This window comes from Hemiscyllium ocellatum, chromosome 35 (genome assembly GCF_020745735.1).
Source record: "Hemiscyllium ocellatum isolate sHemOce1 chromosome 35, sHemOce1.pat.X.cur, whole genome shotgun sequence".
Lineage (NCBI taxonomy): Eukaryota > Metazoa > Chordata > Chondrichthyes > Orectolobiformes > Hemiscylliidae > Hemiscyllium > Hemiscyllium ocellatum.
The window spans coordinates 36,399,377-36,422,091 of NC_083435.1; the positions used below are offsets into that span (position 1 = coordinate 36,399,377).

General features: G+C 46.2%; 1 protein-coding gene across 1 annotated transcript; it reads left to right on the forward strand.

Annotated features, from left to right (window-relative positions):
• Nucleotides 1-959: 959 nt before the first annotated feature.
• LOC132832628 (class I histocompatibility antigen, F10 alpha chain-like) lies at nucleotides 960-21,773 on the forward strand. The gene is made up of 7 exons (XM_060850711.1): nucleotides 960-1,045; nucleotides 2,700-2,960; nucleotides 6,302-6,577; nucleotides 6,695-6,973; nucleotides 14,279-14,386; nucleotides 15,322-15,357; nucleotides 21,759-21,773. The coding sequence occupies exons 1-6, from the start codon at nucleotides 982-984 to the stop codon at nucleotides 15,351-15,353; spliced, it is 1,020 nt and encodes a 339-aa protein (XP_060706694.1). The 5' UTR covers nucleotides 960-981; the 3' UTR covers nucleotides 15,354-15,357; nucleotides 21,759-21,773.
• Nucleotides 21,774-22,715: the final 942 nt, after the last annotated feature.

Here is a 22,715-nt window from a genome sequence, read left to right on the forward strand (position 1 = left end):
TTTTTTACTGAGACTGGGACTGAGACTGGTTCGACAGCTTCAAGCTCAGGAAATGATCAAATTACTTTGTCGATCGGGAAATGGCATCATGGTAGAAACAAACTTTTATTTTGTTTATTTTTCAGTTTGTGAACAGCAGATATTTTCCAATCACTGTTTTATTCCCAGATCCTGATGGGAATAGGGAGAGTGGATTCCCAGAATGTTGCTGATCCTTCTCTCCATCTCCCTGTGTTTTTCCCGGGTCTCTCCTGATAAGTACAGAATTCAGCTTTCCATTCTCTCTCTCTCTCTCTCTCTCTGTGTCTGGGGTGAATGTGAGTCTCTTGGGGAGAGTTTGAAATGAGGGATGTTTGATCAGCCGCCTGTTATACAGCCAGCCTGATCTTTTACACATTGAAGGCAGCACAGTCTGGGAGACTCTGATGGGATTTGTGTCCAGGTCTCCTGACAGCAGGATGTAGAAACCCCGAGATCAGAGCAGCTCCGAGCAAATGGGAAATGGTTCCAATGGAGAATTTTAATTTTCACATCGATTGGGAGAAGCCAAACAGCTTCATCATTCCTGGTCTAAAGTCTTGTAACCACTGCGGGGAGGGGAAGGATACTCCATGTCTAACCCAGCCCAGGCCCAGCTGTGATGCCCTCTTGGTTGAATAGGCCGGGTTATCTCAGACACCAACATCCTACTGGCCGTGTATAAAGGGCTGATTAAAAAGCTCAGTGAAGGACAGTGGGGATCCTGCTCTGAATTCTCCATCCCCCTGTTTGACAGAAAGACTGTTCACACAGTGACTGTCCCCCATGGTCTCACACTTCATCCTCCCAAATATTCCTGTTTCTCTTCATTTCAGTCCGGATTCATTCACACCACATCTTTTCTGGTTTTGGCAATAAACCACAGAACTGCCCTTGGGTTGTCCTGAATTCCTCACTCCGGATGCTCCCTGGTCAGGAAGGTTTCCTCAATATCTTTCTTCAATGCATTCTAGGTTATTTGTCCAGGACAATGATATACCGGTTGTGTCACAGGTCACTGTTGCAGGTTAGTGAAAGACCCAAGGTTTGTGATCGACTATGTCTGTGCAAGTTGCTATTAAAATTTAGAGATGGATGCAATTGTGGTGGGTGTTGCTGGCTGGCTCGCAATTATTACTCATCCTGAGTTGGAGTTATATATCCATCCAATAAAGAAGCGACTCCTCAACCTATCGAGTCTGTACTGCCAGCAATACACTAAATCTACATTTGTCTGACTTCCAAGTGATCGGCCCGGAACCATGAATGTGCTCATCAAGGGCTCACCTAAATAATTTTGATCTGTTGTGACTGTTCCCACCTCAACTCCCCTCCCAGGCTGTGCCAACTCTAGCCCAACTCCCTCTCAGTGAAAAATACTTTTCCTCAAATCCCTTTGAAACTTCCTGCCTCTCTCGTTAAAATTTTGCCCCCTTGCTATTGACCATTCCAAAGCGAACACATGCCCTTGTGAGGGTGCTGGCGAGCTGTGGGATTTGGACACACACCCAGTGCTGCTAAACAGGGAGTTCCAGGATTATGAACCAGCAAATGTTATGGAATGGCAATATATTTCCAAATGATGGTGTGGGGCCTGGAGGGGAATTTCCAGGGGTTAGTGTACTTTTGCATCTGTTGCTGTTGTCCTCCTCGAAGGTAGATGGTAGATGTCACACTTCATCCTCCCTCTGCTGTCAGAGAAGTTGTGTTAAGTTTCTGCAGTGAATCTTGGAGATGGTACACACTGCTGTGCATTGGTTTAAATAAAGAATGAATGATGACATTGCTAGTTTTTGGGGAATGAAGAGGTGAATTACTTACTGCAGAATTCCTAAAATCTGACCTGCTCTTGCTTACAGTAACATGGTTAATCCACTTCAGTTTCTGAACAATTCAGTGATGGTAACACCATTGAATATTAAAGGGATGCATTGCATTCTCACCTATTTCAGTTGGTCAGTACATGAGACCTGTGTTTGGTTCCAATATAACTTGCTACTTACCAGCCAAAGCCTGAATATTATCCAGGTGTTGCTCCATTTGGAAATGGGCTGTTTCAATATTTGAGGAGTCGGAACAATGCTGAACGTTGTGCCATCATCGGCAAACATTCTTATTTCTGACATTATAATGGAGGGAAATTGCCTGAGAAGCTGCTGTCAAGATGTCCTGGAGCTGCGATACCTGACCTCCAACAATTGCAACCATTTTCCCATGTGCCAACCAACAGAAAGCTGATTCCCATTGATTCCAGTTTTGCTGGGCTCCTTGATGCCACACTCGGTCAAATGTGATACTGATATCAAGGGCTGTCTCTCTCACCTCACTGCTGGAATCAGCTGTTTTCTCCATGTTTGAACCAAGGCTGTAATGTGGTCCTGGGGGAAGCTAAACCTGACGTCACTGAGCAGGTTATTGCTGTTTGATGTCACTGTTGGTGACACTATCCACCAGTTTATTGATGATCGAGAACAGGCTGTGGGGTGGTTAATTCACTGGGTTGGATTTGTCCTGCTTTTTTGTGTACAGGTCATACCTGAGCAATTTTCCACATTGTCACGTTGAGGCTGGTGTTGGAGCTGTACTGGAGCATCTTGGTTAGGTGTGTAGGAATTTCGGGGGCATAAGTCTTCAATACTGTGTAAATGTTTATTAACCCCTTCTTTAACTGATATTTGCAGACACCCACTCACTGACTGTGATCTACACGGCAGTCTCTGGCATTAAGGATTTTCCGGAGGTGACTAACATTGCGATAGTCAATGGAGTTCAACTCAATTACCATGACACTAATGTTCGTCGGATGGTCCCCAGACAGCAGTTCATGGTGGACTATTTTGATGCAGAATACTGGGAATATCTCACAGGTCTCGGGAATACACGATCAGACATGGCAAAGGAGAATCTGAATACAATGATGCAAAGTACAAACCGGACATCTGGTAAGGTCAGTGATATGGAATTTCATAGAATCTCTACAATGTGGAAGCAGGCCACTTGAGTCCATATTGACTCTCCAAAGAACACCCCACCCACTCCATTCCTGTAACTCCACATTTTTCATGGCTAACCCACTGAGCCTGCACGTCCTGAGACATTATGGGTAATTTAGCATGGTCAATCCACTAACCTGCATATCATTGGACTGTGGGAAGAAACTGGAGCACCCAGAGAATGCAGACACAGGGAGAATGTGTAAACTCCATATGGACAGTCACCTGAGGCGAGGATTGAACCTGGGTCCCTGATGCTGTGAGTCAACAGTGCTCACCACTGAGCTGCTGGGCTTCCATTTCTCCAATTCGGATTATTTTCTCACTCTGTCTGATCTCTCTCTCTGTGTAAGAAATAGGAACAGGAGCAGGCCATTCGAATTGTCCAACCTGCTCACTCATTCAATAGGATCATGGCTGATCCGACATTCCTCACATTCACTTTGCTTTCTCCGCAAACTCACGATTCCCCGATCGATCCAAAATTCTCCGTCTCAGCCTTAAAATATGATTGGACTGGGGTGGACAAAGTTACGTGGCACCAGGCCACAGTTCAGCAGGTTTATCTAGAATCACAATTTGAATTTTTACCTGATGAGGGAGCAACGCTTCGAAAGCTTGTGATTTCAAATAAACCTGCTGGACCATAACCTGGTGTCATGTGACCTCTGACCTTAGCCTTAATCGCGCACAAGGATGTGTTCCCCACAGCTCTCTCTGGCAAGGACTATCAATCCTCCTCATCTCCTCCTCATCTCAGTTTTAAATGGGCACCCCTTTATTCTGAGTCTGTGCCCACTGAGCCTAGACTCTCCCATGAAGAAAAACATCCTCTCAGCATTTATCCTGTCCAGCCCCGTCAGAATTTGATATGTTTCAATGGGATCACCTCTCATCCTTCGAAACTCCAGTAAATAGACTCCCATACAAAGAACAAAGAAAATTTACAGCCCAGGAACAGGCCCATCGGCATTCTAAGCCTGATCCAAATGTACTGTCTAAACCTGTCGGTCAATTCCTAAGCATCTGTATCCCTCTGCTCTCCAACTACTCATGCATCTGTCCAGACGGATCTTAACTGAATCTACTGTGCCTGCCTCTATGCTGGCAATGCACTCCAAATACCCACCACTCTCTGTGTGATGTACTTGCCACGTGTACCCCCTTAAACTTTCCAGCTCTCAGTGTGACCTCTCGTTACTGAATCCTTCTCCCTGGGAAAAAGCTTGTCTCTATCCACCCTGTTTATATCCTTTATAATTTTATAAACCTCAACCAGGTCCCCCCTCAATCTCCTTTTTTCTAATGAAAATAAACCTAACCTACTCAGCCTTTCTTCATAGCTAGCACCTTCCATACCAGGCAACCCTCTGCACCCTCTCCAAAGTGTCCACATCCTTTTGGTAATGTGGCGACCAGAACTGTACACAGTATTCTAAATGTGGCTGAACCAATGTCGTGTACAATTTTAACATGACCTGCCAGCTCTTATACTCAATACCCCATCCAATGAAGGCAAGCCTTCTTGACTACTCTATCCACCTGTGCAGCAACCTTCAGGGTACAATGGACCTGCACTCCCAGATCTCTCTGCCCATCAACTTTTCCCAAGGCTTTTCCATTCATTGTATAATTCACTCTAGAATTAGTCTTGTCTAAATGCATCACCTCATATTGTCTGGATTGAAATCCATCTGCCACTTTTCCGCCCAACTCTCCAGTCTATCTATATCCTCCTGTATTCTCTGACAGTCCCTTATGCTTTCTGCTACTCCACCAATCTTTGTGTCATCTACAAACTTGCTGATCATTCCAACAGTGCTCTCTTCCAGATCATTTATGTAGATTACAAACAATAGTGGCCCCAACACTGACCCCTGTGAAACACCACCGGTCACCTTTCTCCACCTTTCGAGAAACTCCCTTCAACTGCTACTCTCTGTCTGCTGTTGCTCAACCAGTTTCTTAACCACCTAGCTAGAACACCCTGCACACCATGTGACTTCACTTTCTCCATCAGTCTCCCATGGGGAACCTTATCAAATGCCTTTCTAAAGTCCATGTATATGACATCAACAGCCCTTCCTTCATCTCTCAACTTGGTCAGTATTGTTTAGCCTTTGCTCATATGACAATCCCTCCACACCAGGGATCCTCCTAGTGAATCTTCTCTGAACTGCCTGGAATGAAATATTATTTTTCCTTAAATAAGAGAATAAAACTGCTCTCAGTACTGCAGATGTGGTCTCACCAGCATCTTATATTAATTAATATAATAATTAATACCATTATATTAAGACTTCCCTACACTTATACTCTAACCCCTTGAAACAAGGGACAACAGTTCATGCCCCTTCCTGGTTACCTGCTGCCCTTGTGTGCTAGCTTTCTGTGTTTCCTGTATAAATTCCTTTTTATTTCAGCTTTTCTCCAGTTTCAATGAGACTCTGTTCTCCCTGTCTCCTTCTGAGCTTCCTACTCCATTCCCCAGGGTTCAGGGTCACTCACTGAAGGGTAGTGTTGTCTATGGTGCAGATGGTGTCCCTCTGGGTTCTGCATCAGAAGGTTGTAGGTACAAAGCCCCACTCCAGGGCATAAACCCAGCAATTACACTGAACATGCCAGTTCAGGCTTTACAGAATGCTGTGCTGTTGAAGTTGCTGTCTGTCAGATGAGATGCTGAACAGACTCTCCGTTGGCTTTATGTAGATGAAGAGCAGGGAAGTTATCCCCAACACCCTGGTCAGTATCAAACTTCAGTTTTCATCATTTGGAAGTTTGTAGGAGCCTTCCTGTGTGCAAATTGTCTCCCACATTGCCTCCTTTTAAAACAATTACTAAAGGTAATGAATTACATCACACTTCAGCATTCCTAGAGATCAAGAAACTTGCTTTTTAAAAACAAGTCTAATTTTATTCTTTTTCTTTCCAATGAGTGACAGGCAGTGCCCTGGCCTGAGTTATACTGTTCCCTGTAACATTTCAGCATTCCTTATGGAGTACAATTTGAACAGGAGATTTGCAGAGTGTTACTCTATTTCTTTTCCCTATTCTGACTGAGGTATTTATAAAGTTGCGTCACACTAATGAAGATCAAGAGATGGTTCATGATTGAGTGAGTGATCTACTCAGTCCATCCCCCACCACTAACCTCTGGGTCACTCCACTCAGTCCATCCCCAGCACTGATCCCTGATTCTACCTGACGCTAGATTGTGTTTCCCCTCTGATCAGAGTGATTGTCATTTTATGCAAAAAATTAAATACTATTTCCTGTTTGATCACCGATAGGAATTCATGTGTTTCAATGGATAGCAATTGCCGAGATCACTGATGACGGCTCTATTAAGAGATCGATGCGAGTTGGATTTGATGGAGAGGATTACCTCAGCTTAGAAGCAGATAGAATGAGATGGATTGCAACCAATCACAATGCAGTAAAGACCAAAGAGAAATGGAATGCTGATGAATCCTGGAACAAATATTGGGAAACACATCTCAAGCAAGGATTTGTTCAAAATTTAAAGAGATATTTGCAAGCTGGAAAGCAGTATTTTGGAAGGAAAGGTATATATTTCAGTTTTGATCCCATGTTCTGATCTAACCTCACTGATCTATGAAACCGTTCTCCCATTCCATTCAGTGTCTGTCTATTGTTTGTGTTTTCACCCTTTCCCATCACAGTTCAGCCTGAAGTGTTCATCTCCAGGAGGGAGCCCAATGGTCAGGACAAGCCGCTCACTCTCTCCTGCCTGGTCACTGGGTTTTATCCTGCAGACATCGAGGTGACCTGGCTAAGGAATGGAGAGGTCATGTCTGAGACCCAATCCTCAGGGGTTCGACCGAACCACGATGGGACCCATCAAATCCAGAAAGAGATTGAGATCAATGCTGGGGATGAGGATCAATACTCCTGTCAAATTGAACACAGCAGCCTGGCAGAGGGCAAGCTCTATCAGTGGGGTAAGGGACTGGAGAGCGTGTGTGTGTGTGTGTGTGTGTGTGTGTGTGTCCATTTTTTTGACAACACCTAAACTTTTAAAACTATGAACATACTTTGATAGCTCTTTCTGAGATTGACCTTAGATTTTCTGAGACTCACACTTCCCCAGACTGGGTAAAATGATGGTGGGTGGAATTCCCTCTTTTAGTGAGGAGGGGAGGTGATGACGAGGTGGTATTATCACGAGACTATTAATCCAGAGACCTGAATAACATCCTGGTGACGTGAGTTTGTATTCCATATGTTAGATGGTGGAAGTTGATTTGAATGAAAATCTGGAATTAAGAGTCTAATAATGACAATGTAACCATTGTTGTGTAAACCTGTTTGGTTCATGAATTCCCTTTTGGGTGGAAATCAGCCGTTCTCACCTCCATGTGACTCCAGACATACAGCAGTGTGGGTAACTCTCAACTGCCCTCTGACCAATTAGGATTGATTTATAAATGCTAGACCAGACAGGAATAATGCTGTTTATGATTTATAGAAATTACGTAAAGTTAAATGTTCGAGGGTTATTCAGTAAGTTCTCAGATGATATGAAATGAGCGTGATAGGACATAGTGAAGAGGATAGCCTTCGATTACAGGAAGATATAGAAGTTCTGGTCAGGTGGGCTGATCAGTGCCAAATGGAATTCACTCTGAATAAGGCGAAGATGATGCACTGGGGCAGGACAACCAAGGCAAGGGAATACATGATGGATCCTGGGAAGCACCGAGAATCAGAGGGCCCTTGATGTGCTGGTCACTGGTCCCTTAAGGTATTAGGACAGGGAGATGAAGTGGTTAAGAAGGCATGTGTTACACTTGCCTTTTATTAGCTGCGTCATAGATTTGAAGATAAAGGAAGTTACACCGGACATGGATCAAAACTTGGTTATATCACAGCGAGATGATTGTGTACAGTTCTGGAATCCATATTACGGCACGGTGGCTCAGTGGTAAGCACTGCTGCCTCACAGTGCCAGGGACCCATGTTCGATTCCCACCTCGGTGGCCTGTCTGTGTGGAGTTTACACTTTCTCCCTATTTCTGTGTGGGTTTCCTCTGGGTGCTCCAGTTTCCTGCCACAGTCCAAAGATGTGCAGGTTAGGGTGAATTGGCCATGCTAAATTGCCCATAGTGTTAGGTGCATTAGTCAGAGGGAAATGTAGGGAAATGAACAAAGAACAAAGAAAATTTACATCACAGGAACCAGCCCTTCGGCCCCCCAAGACTAAAACTGTTGCTCAATTCTTCAGCATCTGTATCCCTCTGCTCCCCACCTACTCATACATCTGTCCAGACGCACCTTAAATGAATCTATCGTGCCTGCCTCTACCACCTCTCCTGGCAACGCATTCCAGGCACCTACCACCCTCTGTGTGAAGTATTTGCCGCATGTATCCCCCTTAAACTTTTCACCTCTCACCTTGAATGTGTGACCTCTCGTTATTGAATCCTTCACCCTGGGAAAAAGCTTATTCCTATCCACCCTGTGTATACCCTTGATGATTTTGTAGACCTCAATCAGGTCCCCCCTCAATCTCCTTTTTTCTAATGAAAACAATTCTAACCTACTCAACCCCTCTTTATAGCTAGCACCCTCCATACCAGGTAACATCCTCATAAACCTTCTGTGCACCCTCTCCAAAGCTGAAAATGTGTTGCTGGAAAAGCGCAGCAGGTCAGGCAGCATCCAAGGAGCAGGAGAATCGACGTTTCAGGCATGAGCCCTTCTTCAGCTCTGATCTCCAGCATCTGCAGTCCTCACTTTCACCCTCTCCAAAGCGTCCACATCCTTTTGGTAATGTGGCGACCAGAACTGTATACAGTATTCTAAATGCGACCGAATCAATGTCGTGTACAATGTTAACATGACCTGCCAGCTCTTATACTCAATACCCCGTCCGATGAAGGCATGCCTTCTTGACCACTCTATCCACCTGTGCAGCAACCTTCAGGGTACACTGGACCTGCACTCCCAGATCTCTCTGCTCATCAACCTTTCCCAAGACTTTACAGTATATTTCGCTCTAGAATTAGACTTCCCAAAATGCATCACCTCACATTTGTCTGGATTGAACTCCATCTGCCACTTCTCCGCCCAACTCTCCAGTCTATCCATATCCTCCTGTATTCTTTGACAGTCCCCTATGCTTTCTGCTACCTCACCATTCTTTGTATCTTCTGCAAAATTACTGATCAGACCAACTATGTCCTCTTCCAGATCGTTTATGTATATCACAAACAACAATGACCCCAGCACTGACCCCTGTGGAACACCACCGGTCACCTTTCTCCATTTGGAGCAACTCCCTTCAACTACTACTCCCTGTCTCCTGTTGCTCAACCAGTTCTTTATCCACCAAGCTAGAACACCCTGCACACCATGTGACTTCACTTTCTCCATTGGTTTACTGCGGGGAACCCTATCAAATGCCTTACTAAAGTCCATGTATATGACATCTACAGCCCTTCCTTCATCTATCAACTTGGTCACTTCCTCAAAGAACTCTATTCAGTTCGTAAGGCACGATCTCCCCCACACAAAACCATGTGGCCCTATCACTGATAAGCCCATTCTTTACTAAATATAAGTAGATTTTATCCTTCAGTACCTTCTTCAGCAAGTTTCCCACCACTGACGTCAGGCTCACTGGTCTGTCATTACCTGGAATATCCCTACTACCCTCCTTGTACAGGGGAACAACATGAGCAACCCTCCAGTCCTCCAGCAGCTCACCTGTGTTTAAGGACACTGCAAAGATATCTGTCAGGGCCCCAACTATTTCCTCTCTCGCCTCTCTCAGTAACCTGGGTTAGATCCTATCAAGTCCTGGAGATTTGTCCACCTTAATATCCTTTCGCCTATCCAACACATCTTGCCTCTTTATGTCAACGTGATCCAGAGTAAACAAACTTCTCTCTCTAATCTCATGTCCCTCTCCTCAGTGAACACTGATGCAAAGTAATCATTGAGAATCTCACCCACTTTCTCAGGTTCAACACACAACCTTCCTTCCTTATCCTTTAGTGGACCAACCCTTTCTCTAGTTATCTTCTTGCTTCTTCTATATGAATAAAAGGCTTTGGGATTCTCCTTATTTCATGACCCCTTTTAGCCGCTTTATTACTTGTTTAAGATTGGTCTGAATCTCCCTCTAAGGCCCATTCTGTTCTAAGCTGCCTGGACCTTATGTACGATTCCCTTTTCCTCTTGGCAAGTTGCATAATTTCTCCGATCGTCCACGGTTCATGAATCTTGCCTTTCCTATCCCTTGCCTTTAACGGGACATGCCTATCTTCAACCTGTCTTTGAAAGTCTCCCACATCTCAAATGTGGACTTCCCTTCAAATATCTGTGTCCAATCCACATTTCCCAGCTCCTGCCTAATTTTGATATAATTGGCCTTGACCCAGTTTAGTACTCTTCCCTTAGGACCACTCTCACCTTTATCTACGAGTATTCTAAAACTTACAGAATTGTGGTCACTATTCCCAAAGAAAACCCCCCACTGCAATTTCTACCACCTGGCCTGGTTCATTCCCCAACACCAGATCCAATATGGCTGCTTCCCTTGTCAGACTATTGACATATTGCTCCAGAAAACTTTCCTGGATGCTCCTTATAAAATCTGCCCCATCCAGACCTCTGACACTAAATGTATTCCAGTCAATGTTGGGAAAATTAAAATCTCCCATCATCACCACCTTGTTGCCTTTATATCTTTGCATAATCTGTTCACCTATTTGTTCTTCTACTTCACGCTCACTGTTGGGAGGCCTGTAATACAGCCCCAACAATGTAACTGAGCCCTTCTTATTTCTCCAACCCACCAATAATGCCTCACTACCCAAGCCCTCCATAGTGTCCTCCTTTAGCACAGCCGTGATATCATCGCCGACCAGCAATGCAGCTCCTCCCCCGCTTTTACTTCCCTCCCTGTCCTGTCTGAAGCAGCTATACCCTGGAACATTTAGTTGCCAATCATGCCCTTCCTTCAACCAAGCCTCTGTGATCTCAATAATGCCGTACTCCCAGGCACCAATCCAAGCCCTAAGTCCCTCTGCCTTACCCACAAAACGTCATGCATTAAAGTATATGCACTTCAGGCCGCCAGTTCTTTTGCGTTCATCTGCTGTCTGCCTACTCTTCCCCTTGGCAATACTAACTTCATGATCCTTTCAGTCTCAGTTTCCAACTCACTGTCTACTAGTTGTCTCTTCTGGTTCCCAGCCCCCTGTCGCATTAGTTTAAATCCTCCCCAACAGCAGAAGCAAAAACTCCCCCAAGGACATTAGTTCCAGTCTGGTTCAGATGTAGACCAACAATTTGTAATAGTCCCACCTTCCCCAGAACTGGTCCCAATGTCTCACAAATCTACACCATCCCTCAAGCCCCATGTTCATCCTGCCTATTCTTTCATTTCTCCCCTGGCTAGCACGTGGCACTGGGAGTAATCCCGAGATCACTACCTTTGAGCTCCTCCACTTTAACTTCATCTCAATTTTTTACTGATATCGTTGGTGCCCATATGGGAGTCCCGTTTTCGGCCACAGAACCGCCGATCTAATCTCCTTACACTTGGAAGAAGTGTGTCCAGCTGCAGCTCTTGTTTGACCGTGTGGTGGCTCTGGAAGTGCGGTTGGACTCACTGTGGGGCATCCGAGACACTGAGGAGGTCGTGGGTAGCACGTTTAGTGAACTGGTCACACCGCAGGTTAGAACTGCTGAGGGAGACAGTGAATGGGTGACCAAAAGGCAGAAAAAGAGCAGGAAGGCAGTGCAGGTGTCCCCTGCGGTCATCTCCCTCCAAAACAAGTATACCGCTTTGGATACTGTTGGGGAGATGGCTCACCAGGGGAGGGCAGCAGTTTCCAGGATCATGGCACCGTGGTGGGCACTGCTGTTCAGAAGGGCGGGAATAAGACTCGCAGGGCCATAGTCAGAGGGGATTCTGTTGTAAGGGGAATGGGTTCATGGGTTCATATTCCTCGGAGGATCAGTGTGAACATGTTGGGCATAGAACCTGTTTCTACACAGTTGGGATTCTATTTTTAAAAAATCAAAATAACGAGAGTTAAAGCTTCAAGAGAGTCCATGAGTCCTGATCATTGATGATGCTGCACCACTATCCCTCTCCCACTGCCTCGCCCACTCTCTACACTGGACCCAACCAACGTTGAAGCTGCCACTCTTCAGGCGCCATCTTGTATATCTGGGCCAATTCTCCTCTGCCACCACCTTGCTGCCACCCGCACCGGATCCACCAACATCAGAGTCTCATCTCTCACCATTTAGCCAACCTCATCAATGTCACTGTGAGGCCCTCCCACCACTGTATCTCCATCACTAGAGCTGGGTCCAACCAATGATGAAGTTACTGATCCTCAGGTGCCACCTTTCGCTGCTGGGCCGACCCCACCAACATCGCCCCCGCTGGGTAGCAGCTGCCAATTCTGATGCCAGCTCCCCATGCTCGGCCCTGGTAAAGTAAGTAAGCAAGGCTCACTTACCACCATCACAAGGTCCACACTAGGCCCAGTCGAGTCCACACTGGGATACCTTGCTGCTGCTGATGCTGTCCAAACTCAGGAAAAGAGGTGAGTACAAACAGAACGACCAAAAAAATGGAAAAGCATTCAGAGGAGACGTGGAGCTATATTCTACCGCCATCTTGATGAGACATCATGCCTGTAATTTCTTTTTGAATACATTAGATTCCCAATCATGTGGAAACAGGCCCTTCAGCCCAACAGGTCCACACCGACCCTCCAAAGAGTATCCACCCAGACCCATTTTTTTGTCTTTATCTTCCTGTCCGGGAGCAGTGGGAGACAGAGTGGAGGTGATGTTGGAGACCATGAACCCATTCCACATTACTCTACATTTACCCCTGACTAATGCACCTCACCCACATTCTCGAACACAATAGGCAATTTAACATGGCCACTTTACCTGACCTGCACATCTTTGGATTGGGGGAGGAAACCCATGCAGACAAGGGGAGTATGTGCAAACTCCACACAGACAGTCGCCTGAGGCTGGAATCGAACCTGGGTGCCTGGCACTGGGAGGCAGCAGTGCTAACCACTGAGTCACTGTGCCATCCCCTTGTTCTTAAAACTAATCAAAATGGCGTCAGATTGTGGTGACAGTGAAAAATCTTCTCACTGTATTTTACTGTTTTCTCACTGTAAAATACACATGACAATGAAATCATTAGTTCATTCACGTGATAGGACTGGAGAGGGTGTAGAGGAGATTTACCAGGATATGCCTGGTCTAGAGACCGGGGAATAGATATTATATAAGTCTGAGAACATCCACATTAATACTGAGAACGTTCCGAGGAGCTGTGAGGAAAAGTGGGTCGTGGGAATCTGGAACTCACTATCTGTTAGGATGTTGGGGCAGAAACCCTCATTAGCATTTAAGGAGTATTTAGATGTGCCCTTGTGATTCCAAGGCTGACAAGGCTATGGCCAAATGCTTGAAAATGGGATGAGAACAGTTATTGGTTGTTGTTAACATGATGCGCTGAAGGGTCTCTCTCTGTGCTGCAGGCATCTCTGTCTCTGTCACCCCCACATCCCAGGAGCAGGTTAATGAGGTTAATGTGACCAGTGCTTATCGTTCACTCAACTGAATCTCCACTATACCCCCCTCCAAGAACAGTCTGTCTGATGTGAGGTTTGATGTTCAGGACACAATGTCATTCTCTGGATAGAGTCTGACCGAAGGTGCACTTTGCCACTTTATATTGTAACCCCCTTGAGATAAAGGCCAACACTCTATTAACTTTCTGTGTTTTTTAATGAAACATGCATGAGATTTTTAATGATGTTTATACATGGCCTTGTTAAATGCATTATATTTAACCTCACAACATAATCTCACAACAGCAGGAAAGGGTTCAGATTTGTCTTCCTCAGATCTAAAGTGGTTGATTGCACACTTCCCCACATTGGATAAAACGGAAGCAGATGGAATTCACTCATTTACCCTGTTACTGTCCCTTGAGTCCGTCTCTTAACCTAGCGCCTTCTGTAAACATGGATATTATCCCCCTAGATTGGGACAACACGGTGTTTACACCCCCTTCAATAGGACCTTTAGGGACTTCACTGGAGAGTGAAACTGGGTGATGGTCAAACCAATGTTAAACCAATCCCATCAAGTCCCAACGGACACGTTCTTTTCAATTGTCTCGAATTGACACGAATTGGGGACGGATCCAGGAACACAGATAATCCTGATGTTATTCAAATGTATTTCAGAAGTCCTGAAAAACAGTGCAGGATATGCTCATCTTGGAATTGTGATTGGATTAGTCGCTGCAATGGCTGCAATATTCGGAATAATCATCTGGAAAAAACCCTGGAGAGGTAAGAATCAGAGGGAGGGGAATGTGGAAGTGAGGGGACAGGGTGAGTGTGGGGGAATCTCCAGTACTGGGAGTACAGGGCACTGTGGAGAATGGAACTGAATAAACCCCGACACACACATACACACGTATACACACGTCCTGTCCCATGTCTGACTTTCCTTCAGGTGATCGGCCCAGTCCAGGTCCAATATTGATCATTAAACCCTTCACACACTCTCACCTCCTCACTGACTGAATATCAATGGGATGGGAGAGATCTCCAGCATCTCCATAAAAGGTTAGGATGGAAAGGAATGTGGGAGCTAGGATTTCTTACAGAACCTCAATTCCCTCACACTGTGTTGTCATCCTTTGAGAATGGAGTATTCCCCATTCTAATGGGCATTTATTTTGTTTCTGCAGGTTCACCAGGTGGGACCTATACAACAGCTCCCAGGAAGTGACTGAGGGGACAGAATGTTGGGAATGATGGGAGAGGGATTTGCAAGTACAGAGTTACATTGCACTGAGTGTTCCTCAGGCTGACACATCTGCCACCCTCCTCACTCTGAAGACCCTCAAACTCTTGTCTCTTATCCCACTTCTTCCTCATTTTCACACCTTCTTCCCCCCTCATTCGTCTCCATCCAATTCTTTGCTTTTTCATCCGTTATCCCCCATCCATCACCAGTCAGTTCCTGTTCCCTCAGGCCCCAGTGTCCCACTGCCTCACCCTTCACTTCCCCATCCCCCACACTGCACTCCCTCAACCCCACCATCCACTCTCTCCCTCCAATCCCTCTTCCTCCACTCCCTTTGTGCTGTGCCCCCTGGGTCTGGTTTGTTAATGCTGAGGGGAATTGAATCCTGGGTCCTGTGACTGAGCGACAATAACTCAAAATGGTCACGTTTATATTTTGTTCCATTTCTCACGGTCTGATTTTATTTTCTCAGCTTCTGATATGTCTGTTCCAGCTCCTTCATGATTCGGTGAGTGACATTTTAATGTAGCTCCAGTGATAGGTAACATTTTCACGCCCCACCTGACCCTGTCCCACCCTCCCAGTCACTGTTAAACTCTGTCAGACTAATTCTCCTCCCCCCACACCCTGTCCCACCCTCCCAGACACTGTTAAACCCTGTCAGACTAATTCCCCTCCCCTCCTGACCCTGTCCCACCCTCCCAGACACTGTTAAACCCTGTCAGACTAATTCCCCTCCCCTCCTGACCCTGTCCCACCCTCCCAGACACTATTAAACCCTGTCAGACTAACCCCCCTCCCCTCCTGACCCTGTCCCACCCTCCCAGTCACTGTTAAACTCTGTAAGACTAATTCCCCTCCCCCCACACCCTGTCCCACCCTCCCAGACACTGTTAAACTCTGTCAGACTAATTCCCCTCCCCCCACACCCTGTCCCACCCTCCCAGACACTGTTAAACTCTGTCAGACTAATTCCCCTCCCCCCACACCCTGTCCCACCCTGTCAAACCCTGTCAGACTGATTCCCCTCTCCTCCTCACCCTGTCCCACCCTCCCAGACACTGTTAAACCCTGTCAGACTAATACCCCTCCCCTCCTGACACTGTCCCACCCCCCCAGACACTGTTAAACCCTGTCAGACTAACTCCCCTCGCTCCCTGCCCCTGTCTCACCCTCCCAGACACTGTTAAACCCTGTCAAACTAATTCGCCTCCCCTCCTGACACTGTCCCACCCTCCCAGACACTGTTAAACCCTGTCAGACTCATGCCTCTCCCTTCCTGACCCTGTCCCATCCTCCCAGACAGTGTTAAACGCTGTCAGATTGATGCCCCTCCCCTCCTGACCCTGTCCCACCCTCCCAGACCCTGTTAAACCCTGTCAGAATAATTCCCCTCCCCTCCTGACCCTGTCCCGCCTTCCCAAACACTGTTAAGCCCTGTCAGACTAATTCTCCTCCCCTCCTAACCATGTCCCACCCTTCCAGTCAGTGTTAAACCCTACCAGACTAATTTCCCTGACCCTGACCCACCCTCCCAGACACTGTTAAACCCTGCCAGACTAATTCCCCATCCCTCCTCACCCTATCTCACCCTCCCAGACACTGTTGTCTCTCTCGGCGGACCAAGTAACGGCTGTGTGGTGGTGTTTTTGAAGTCGCGGGGTAAGTCCAGTTCGTGTTTTTTTTTAAACAGCTAAAAGTTTTAAAGTTTTTTTTTAAAGCGCCTGGCGGACCCGGAAGCTGGTGTCGCGCTAGGTTACCTGGGTAGGGTTTTTTTCTTCTATAAGCGCGCAGGCGAGGAACCCGAGGCACTACAGGGGTAGAGCCTTCCACCCGCCCTCCTCCTCTAACCTAATAATAAGACCCGTTGTGGCAAGCAGGTAAGTGCTGCATTTTGCTTGTTTGTTTCTTTAGATTTAGTTTTAAAGCTTACTTTTTAGAGGGATGGCAGTGCAGGCAGTGCAATGTTCCTCTTGCAACATGTATGAGGTGAGGGAAGCCATTAGCATCCCTGCTGATTACACTTGCAAGAAGTGCATCCATCTCCAGCTCCTCCAAGACCGCGTTAGGGAACTGGAGCTGGAGTTGGATGAACTGCGGATCATTCGGGAGGCAGAAGGGGGTCATAGATCAGAGCTTTAGGGAAGTAGTTACACCGAAAGTTATAGACAGATGGGTGACAGTGAGGGGGAGTGGGAGGAACCAGCCAGTGCAGGGACCCCCTGCGGTCATTCCCCTCAAGAACAAGTATACCGTTTTGGATACGTGTGGGGGGGATGACTTACCAGGGGTAAGCAACGAGGTTCAGGCCTCTGGCACGGAGCCTGTCCCCGTTGCTCAGAAGGGAAGGGTGGAGAAAGGTAGAGCGATAGTTCTTGGGGACTCAATAGTGAGGGTACAGATAGGCGGTTTTGTGGGGGCGACAGAGACTCACGATTGGTATGTTGCCTCCCAGGTGCAAGGGTACGTGATGTCTCTGATCGTGTTTTCCGGGTCCTGAAGGGGGAGGGGGAGCAGCCCCAGATCGTGGTCCACGTTGGCACCAACGACATAGGTAGGAAGAGGGGTGAGGATGTCAGGCAGGCTTTCAGGGAGCTAGGTTGGAAGCTCAGAGCTAGAACAAACAGAGTTGTTGTCTCTGGTTTGTTACCCGTGCCACGTGATAGAGAGTCGAGGAATAGGGAGAGAGAGCAGTTAAATGCGTGGCTACAGGGATGGTGCAGGAGGGAGGGATTCCGGTTTCTGGACAACTGGGGTTCTTTCTGGGGAAGGTGGGACAGGATGGTCTACACCTGAACCTGAGGGGCACCAGTATCCTTGGGGGGAGGTTTGCTAGTGCTCTTTGGGAGGGTTTAAACTAACTCCGCAAGGGCATCGGAACCTGGACTGTAGCTTTAGGGTACAGGACCTTGAGTGTAGGGAGGTTAGGAACAAGGCATCGATCTCGAAGGAGGGTGCCTGTAAACAGGAAGGTGGCTTGAAGTGTGTATACTTCAATGCCAGAAGTATAAGAAATAAGGTAGGTGAACTTGCAGCGTGGGTTTGTACCTGGGACTTCGATGTTGTGGCCATTACAGAGACGTGGGTAGAACAGGGACAGGAATGGCTGTTGCAGGTTCCAGGGTTTAAATGTTTTAGTAGGGTCAGAGATGGGGGTAAAAGAGGGGGAGGTGTGGCATTACTAGTCAAAGATAGTATTACAGCGGTGGAAAGGACGATGGAGGAAGACTTGCCATCTGAGGTAGTTTGGGCTGAGGTTAGAAATAGGAAAGGTGAGGTCACCCTGTTAGGTGTTTTCTACAGGCCTCCTAATAGTCCGAGAGAAGTAGAGGATAGTATTGCGAGGATGATTCAGGAGACGAGTGAAAGTAGCAGGGTGGTTGTTATGGGGGACTTTAACTTCCCAGATATTGACTGGGAAAGCTATAGCTCGAGTTCGTTAGATGGATCGGTGTTTGTCCAATGTGTGCAGGAGGGTTTCCTGACACAATATGTAGACAGGCCAACAAGAGGTGAGGCAACACTGGATTTGGTTCTAGGTAATGAACCAGTCCAGGTGTTAGACTTGGAGGTAGGTGAGCACTTCGGGGACAGTGACCACAACTCGGTGACTTTTACTTTAGTGATGGAGAGGGATAAGTGTGCACTGCAGGGCAAGAGTTATAGCTGGGGGCAGGGAAATTATGATGCGGTGAGGCATGACTTAGGATGCGTGGATTGGAAAAACAGGCTTCAAGATAAGAACACTAATGATATGTGGAGATTGTTCAAGGAACAGCTATTGAGTGTCCTTGATAAGTATGTACCAGTCAGGCAGGGAGTAAAGGGTCTTATGAGGGAGCCGTGGTTTAATAAGGAATTGGAATCCCTTGTAAAAGGGAAGAGGGCGGCCTATGTAAGGATGAGGCGTGAAGGTTCAGTTGGGGCGATTGAGAGTTATAAGGTAGCCAGGAAGGATCTAAAGAGAGAGCTAAGAGCAGCGAGAAGGGGACATGAAAAGTCCTTAGTTGGTAGGATTAGGGAAAACCCAAAAGCTTTCTATAGGTTTGTCAGGAATAAAAGGATGACTAGGGTAGGTATCGGTCCAGTCAAGGATAGTAGTGGGAAGTTGTGCGTGGAGGCGGAGGAGATTGGAGAGACACTAAATCAATACTTTTCATCAGTATTCACTCAGGAACAGGACACTGTTGCTGGTGTGAATATTGAGTCACAAGTGATTAGAATGGATGGCATTGAAGTATGTAGGGAAGAGGTTTTGGGAATACTGGAAAGGATGAAAATAGATAAGTCTCCTGGGCCTGATGGCATTTACCCTAGGATCCTCTGGGAAGCTAGGGAGGAGATAGCAGAGCCATTGGTCTTGATTTTTATGTCGTCATTGTCAACGGGAATAGTACCAGAAGACTGGAGGATAGCGAATGTGGTCCCCTTGTTCAAGAAGGGGAGTAGGGATAGCCCGAGTAACTATAGGCCAGTGAGTCTCACTTCTGTGGTGGGCAAAGTCTTAGAGAGAATTGTAAGGGATAAGATTTATGAACATCTGGATAGGAATAATGTGATCAAGGATAGTCAGCATGGTTTTGTGACGGGCAGGTCGTGCCTCACAAACCTTATTGAGTTCTTTGAGAAGGTGACTAAGGAGGTGGACGAGGGTAAAGCAGTAGATGTGGTGTATATGGATTTTAGCAAGGCTTTCGATAAGGTACCCCATGGTAGGCTACTGCAAAAACTACGGAGGTATGGCATTGAGGGTGCATTAGAGGTTTGGATTAGGAATTGGCTGGCTGGAAGGAGACAGAGGGTAGTAGTTGATGGACTAGGTTCATCTTGGAGTGCAGTTACTAGCGGTGTACCACAAGGATCTGTTTTGGGACCATTGCTGTTTGTTATCTTTATAAATGATCTAGAGGAGGGGCTTGAAAGCTGGGTGAGCAAGTTTGCGGATGACACAAAAGTCGGTGGAGTTGTGGACAGTGAAGAAGGATGTGGCAGGTTACAGCGGGATATAGACAAGTTGCAGAGCTGGGCAGAAAGGTGGCAAATGGAATTCAATGTAACTAAGTGTGAAGTCATTCACTTTGGTAGGAGTAACAAGAAGATGGATTACTGGGCTAATGGTAGGCTACTTGGTAGTGTGGATGAGCAGAGGGATCTTGGTGTCCATGTACACAGATCTCTGAAAGTTGCCACCCAGGTAAATAGTGCTGTGAGGAAGGCATATGGTGTACTGGGCTTTATTGGTAGAGGAATTGAGTTCCGGAGTCCTGAGGTCATGTTGCAGTTGTATAAGACTCTGGTGCGGCCTCATCTGGAGTATTGTGTGCAGTTTTGGTCGCCATACTATAGGAAGGATGTGGAGGCATTGGAACGAGTGCAGAGGAGATTTACCAGGATGTTGCCTGGCATGGTAGGAAAATCGTATGAGGAAAGACTGAGGCACTTGGGGCTGTTCTCATTGGAGAAAAGAAGGTTTAAGGGAGATTTGATAGAGGTGTATAAGATGATTAGGGGTTTAGATAGGGTAGACACTGAGAACCTTTTACCGCTAATGGAGTCAGCTGTTACTAGGGGACACAGCTTTAAATTAAGGGGTGGTAGGTATAGGACAGATGTTAGGGGTAGATTTTTTACTCAGCGGGTTGTGAGTTCATGGAATGCCCTGCCAGTAGCAGTGGTGAACTCTCCCTCTTTATGGTCATTTAATCGGGCATTGGATAAGCACATAGAAGTTATTGGGCTAGTGTAGGTTAGGTAGGATTTGGTCGGTGCAACATCGAGGGCTGAAGGGCCTGTACTGCTGTATTTTTCTATGTTCTAAAATGAACCTAGATTTCAGTGGGCTGAGTATTTTAACTAATCATTTCCTAGCTTTGATTTGATTTCATTTGATTTATTTGTTGTGATGTGTTTTTTTGTTACAAAATACAGTAAAAAGTGTTGTATGGTGTTACCATTCACTGGCATCATCTTAAAACACACACAAAAACCCAAAGCATTGAATATTCAGGCAGCAAAATAAAGGAAACCATGTTCAACTTGACAGTCCCTCTTGTTCACTGCCTCCCCCATGGACCTGGGGATGAGGTACGAGGCCCCCTTTGCCAAGCTGCTGCTGGCACGGAAGTGTCTACCCTTCAGCATGGTCTTGCCCCCCCCCCCCCCCCCCCCCCCCCCCCACCCCCGCCCACCCCCCCCACTGAGACCCTCACCATGTTCTACTGGGTGGGGGCTGCTTCCAGATTCCCGAGATAAGTGATGACAAAGTGCAAGTGAATTCTATCATCACTGACCTTTCATCATCATCATCATCAACTGGAATGGCGGAGGGGATGGTCCATCTTGGTTTCATTTTGACAAACCCATTTTCAGAAATGTCCATTTTCAACTGTAAAATAAAAACATCAAACCCTGGAACAGCTCAATGACACAGTGGCTCAGGGGTTAGCACTGCTGCCTCACAGCACCAGAGACCGCGGTTCGATTCCAGTCCCAGACAACTGTTTTCGTGGCATTGGCACGTCCTCCCAGTGTCTGCGTGGGTTTCCTCCCACAGCCCAATGATGTGCAGGTTCGGTTAATTGTCCATTCTGTTTAGGGATGTGAAGGTTAGGTTCATTCGTCAGGGCAAATGTACAGCAATTGATTGGAGGGGAGGTGGGTTACCCTTCAGAGGGTCGAAAGGCCTGTTCTCACAGTGTCGGGGTTCGATAATCTGGCAGCATCAATGGAAACACAGCAAACAGTTTGAGTCTGATTTGACTTTTCAGAACTGGTTCAGAAGAAGCCTCATATCAAACTTGAAACATTACCTCTGTTCCGCGTGCTGCCAGACTTGGAGTTTCTCCATCAATTTTTTGTTTTTATTTCAGATTTCCAGCATTGGTAACATTTTGCTTTTGGAATTTTCAGATAATCTGACTCCACATTATATCAATAAATGTCACTGACCGCAGTCAGGGTTGTATCTCAGCGACAGTCCTGGAGCGTCAAGTTCTGGATCTAACTCTCCTCCCTACCAAGCAAGAACACTGTTATCTAGCTGAGAATTACCCAGCTATGTCCTGCTGCACAAATGTTTCACCAACTCAAGCTGTCCAATAGCAACTTCCAGACAATTATGAAATTAATGATGTATTCAGTATTTAATATTTAAAATGCAAAATGCATACAGTTCCCAACTTTGAAATCCACTATAATCACCCAGTTTTAGTCCCTCAATTTAAATCCAAAATTAGTTTTCTTCAGTAGTCCTGACCAATCATTGCTCAATTACAATGTTATAAGTCGTGAAATAATCAGAGCTGCCTTAGAAGGATTTGTCTGTTCAAGTTAAAAAACTTCTACTGCATGAACAATGGCTGAATCCAAGGTCACCGATATTAACCAGAGGATATTTTTTATTACAATCTAATGTTGAACTGAAACTTCACCTGTCCTCCATGAATCGCTTTTATGTAAGGATAAAAGGGATTAGTTAGACACTGATAGTAAGGCAGTCATGACCTGTAAAAAGAACAGGAGTTAACATTTTATTTCATAATCACTGTAAAATCCTTAACCTTAAAAGAAATCATGTTAAATTTCCATAATAGAAATCAGATTCAAAACAGTCCCGGATCTCAAGCTCCTGGGAACAAAGTACAAACACTCAATCACCAACAAACAAATGTGCATTCAAACTGAATCACAAAGGGTTAAATTTTCTACCAGGTGTACAGCTCTTTTCTCTCTCTCTCTTTCTCACACACAGTCACACAGTCACACACAGTCACACACACACACACACACACACACACACATATATATACACACACACACACACACACACACAGTATCCCACAGACACTTTCTGAGCTTCCCACAACA

Bases quoted from the DNA above. Each gene is read 5' to 3' on its own strand.
- LOC132832628 (XM_060850711.1), top strand. From the start codon at position 982: ATGCATTCTAGGTTATTTGTCCAGGACAATGATATACCGGTTGTGTCA. The intron at 2,961-6,301 runs GTAAGGTCAGTG...GATCACCGATAG, and splicing joins AAGTACAAACCGGACATCTG to GAATTCATGTGTTTCAATGG. The intron at 14,387-15,321 runs GTAAGAATCAGA...TTATTTTCTCAG, and splicing joins CTGGAAAAAACCCTGGAGAG to CTTCTGATATGTCTGTTCCA.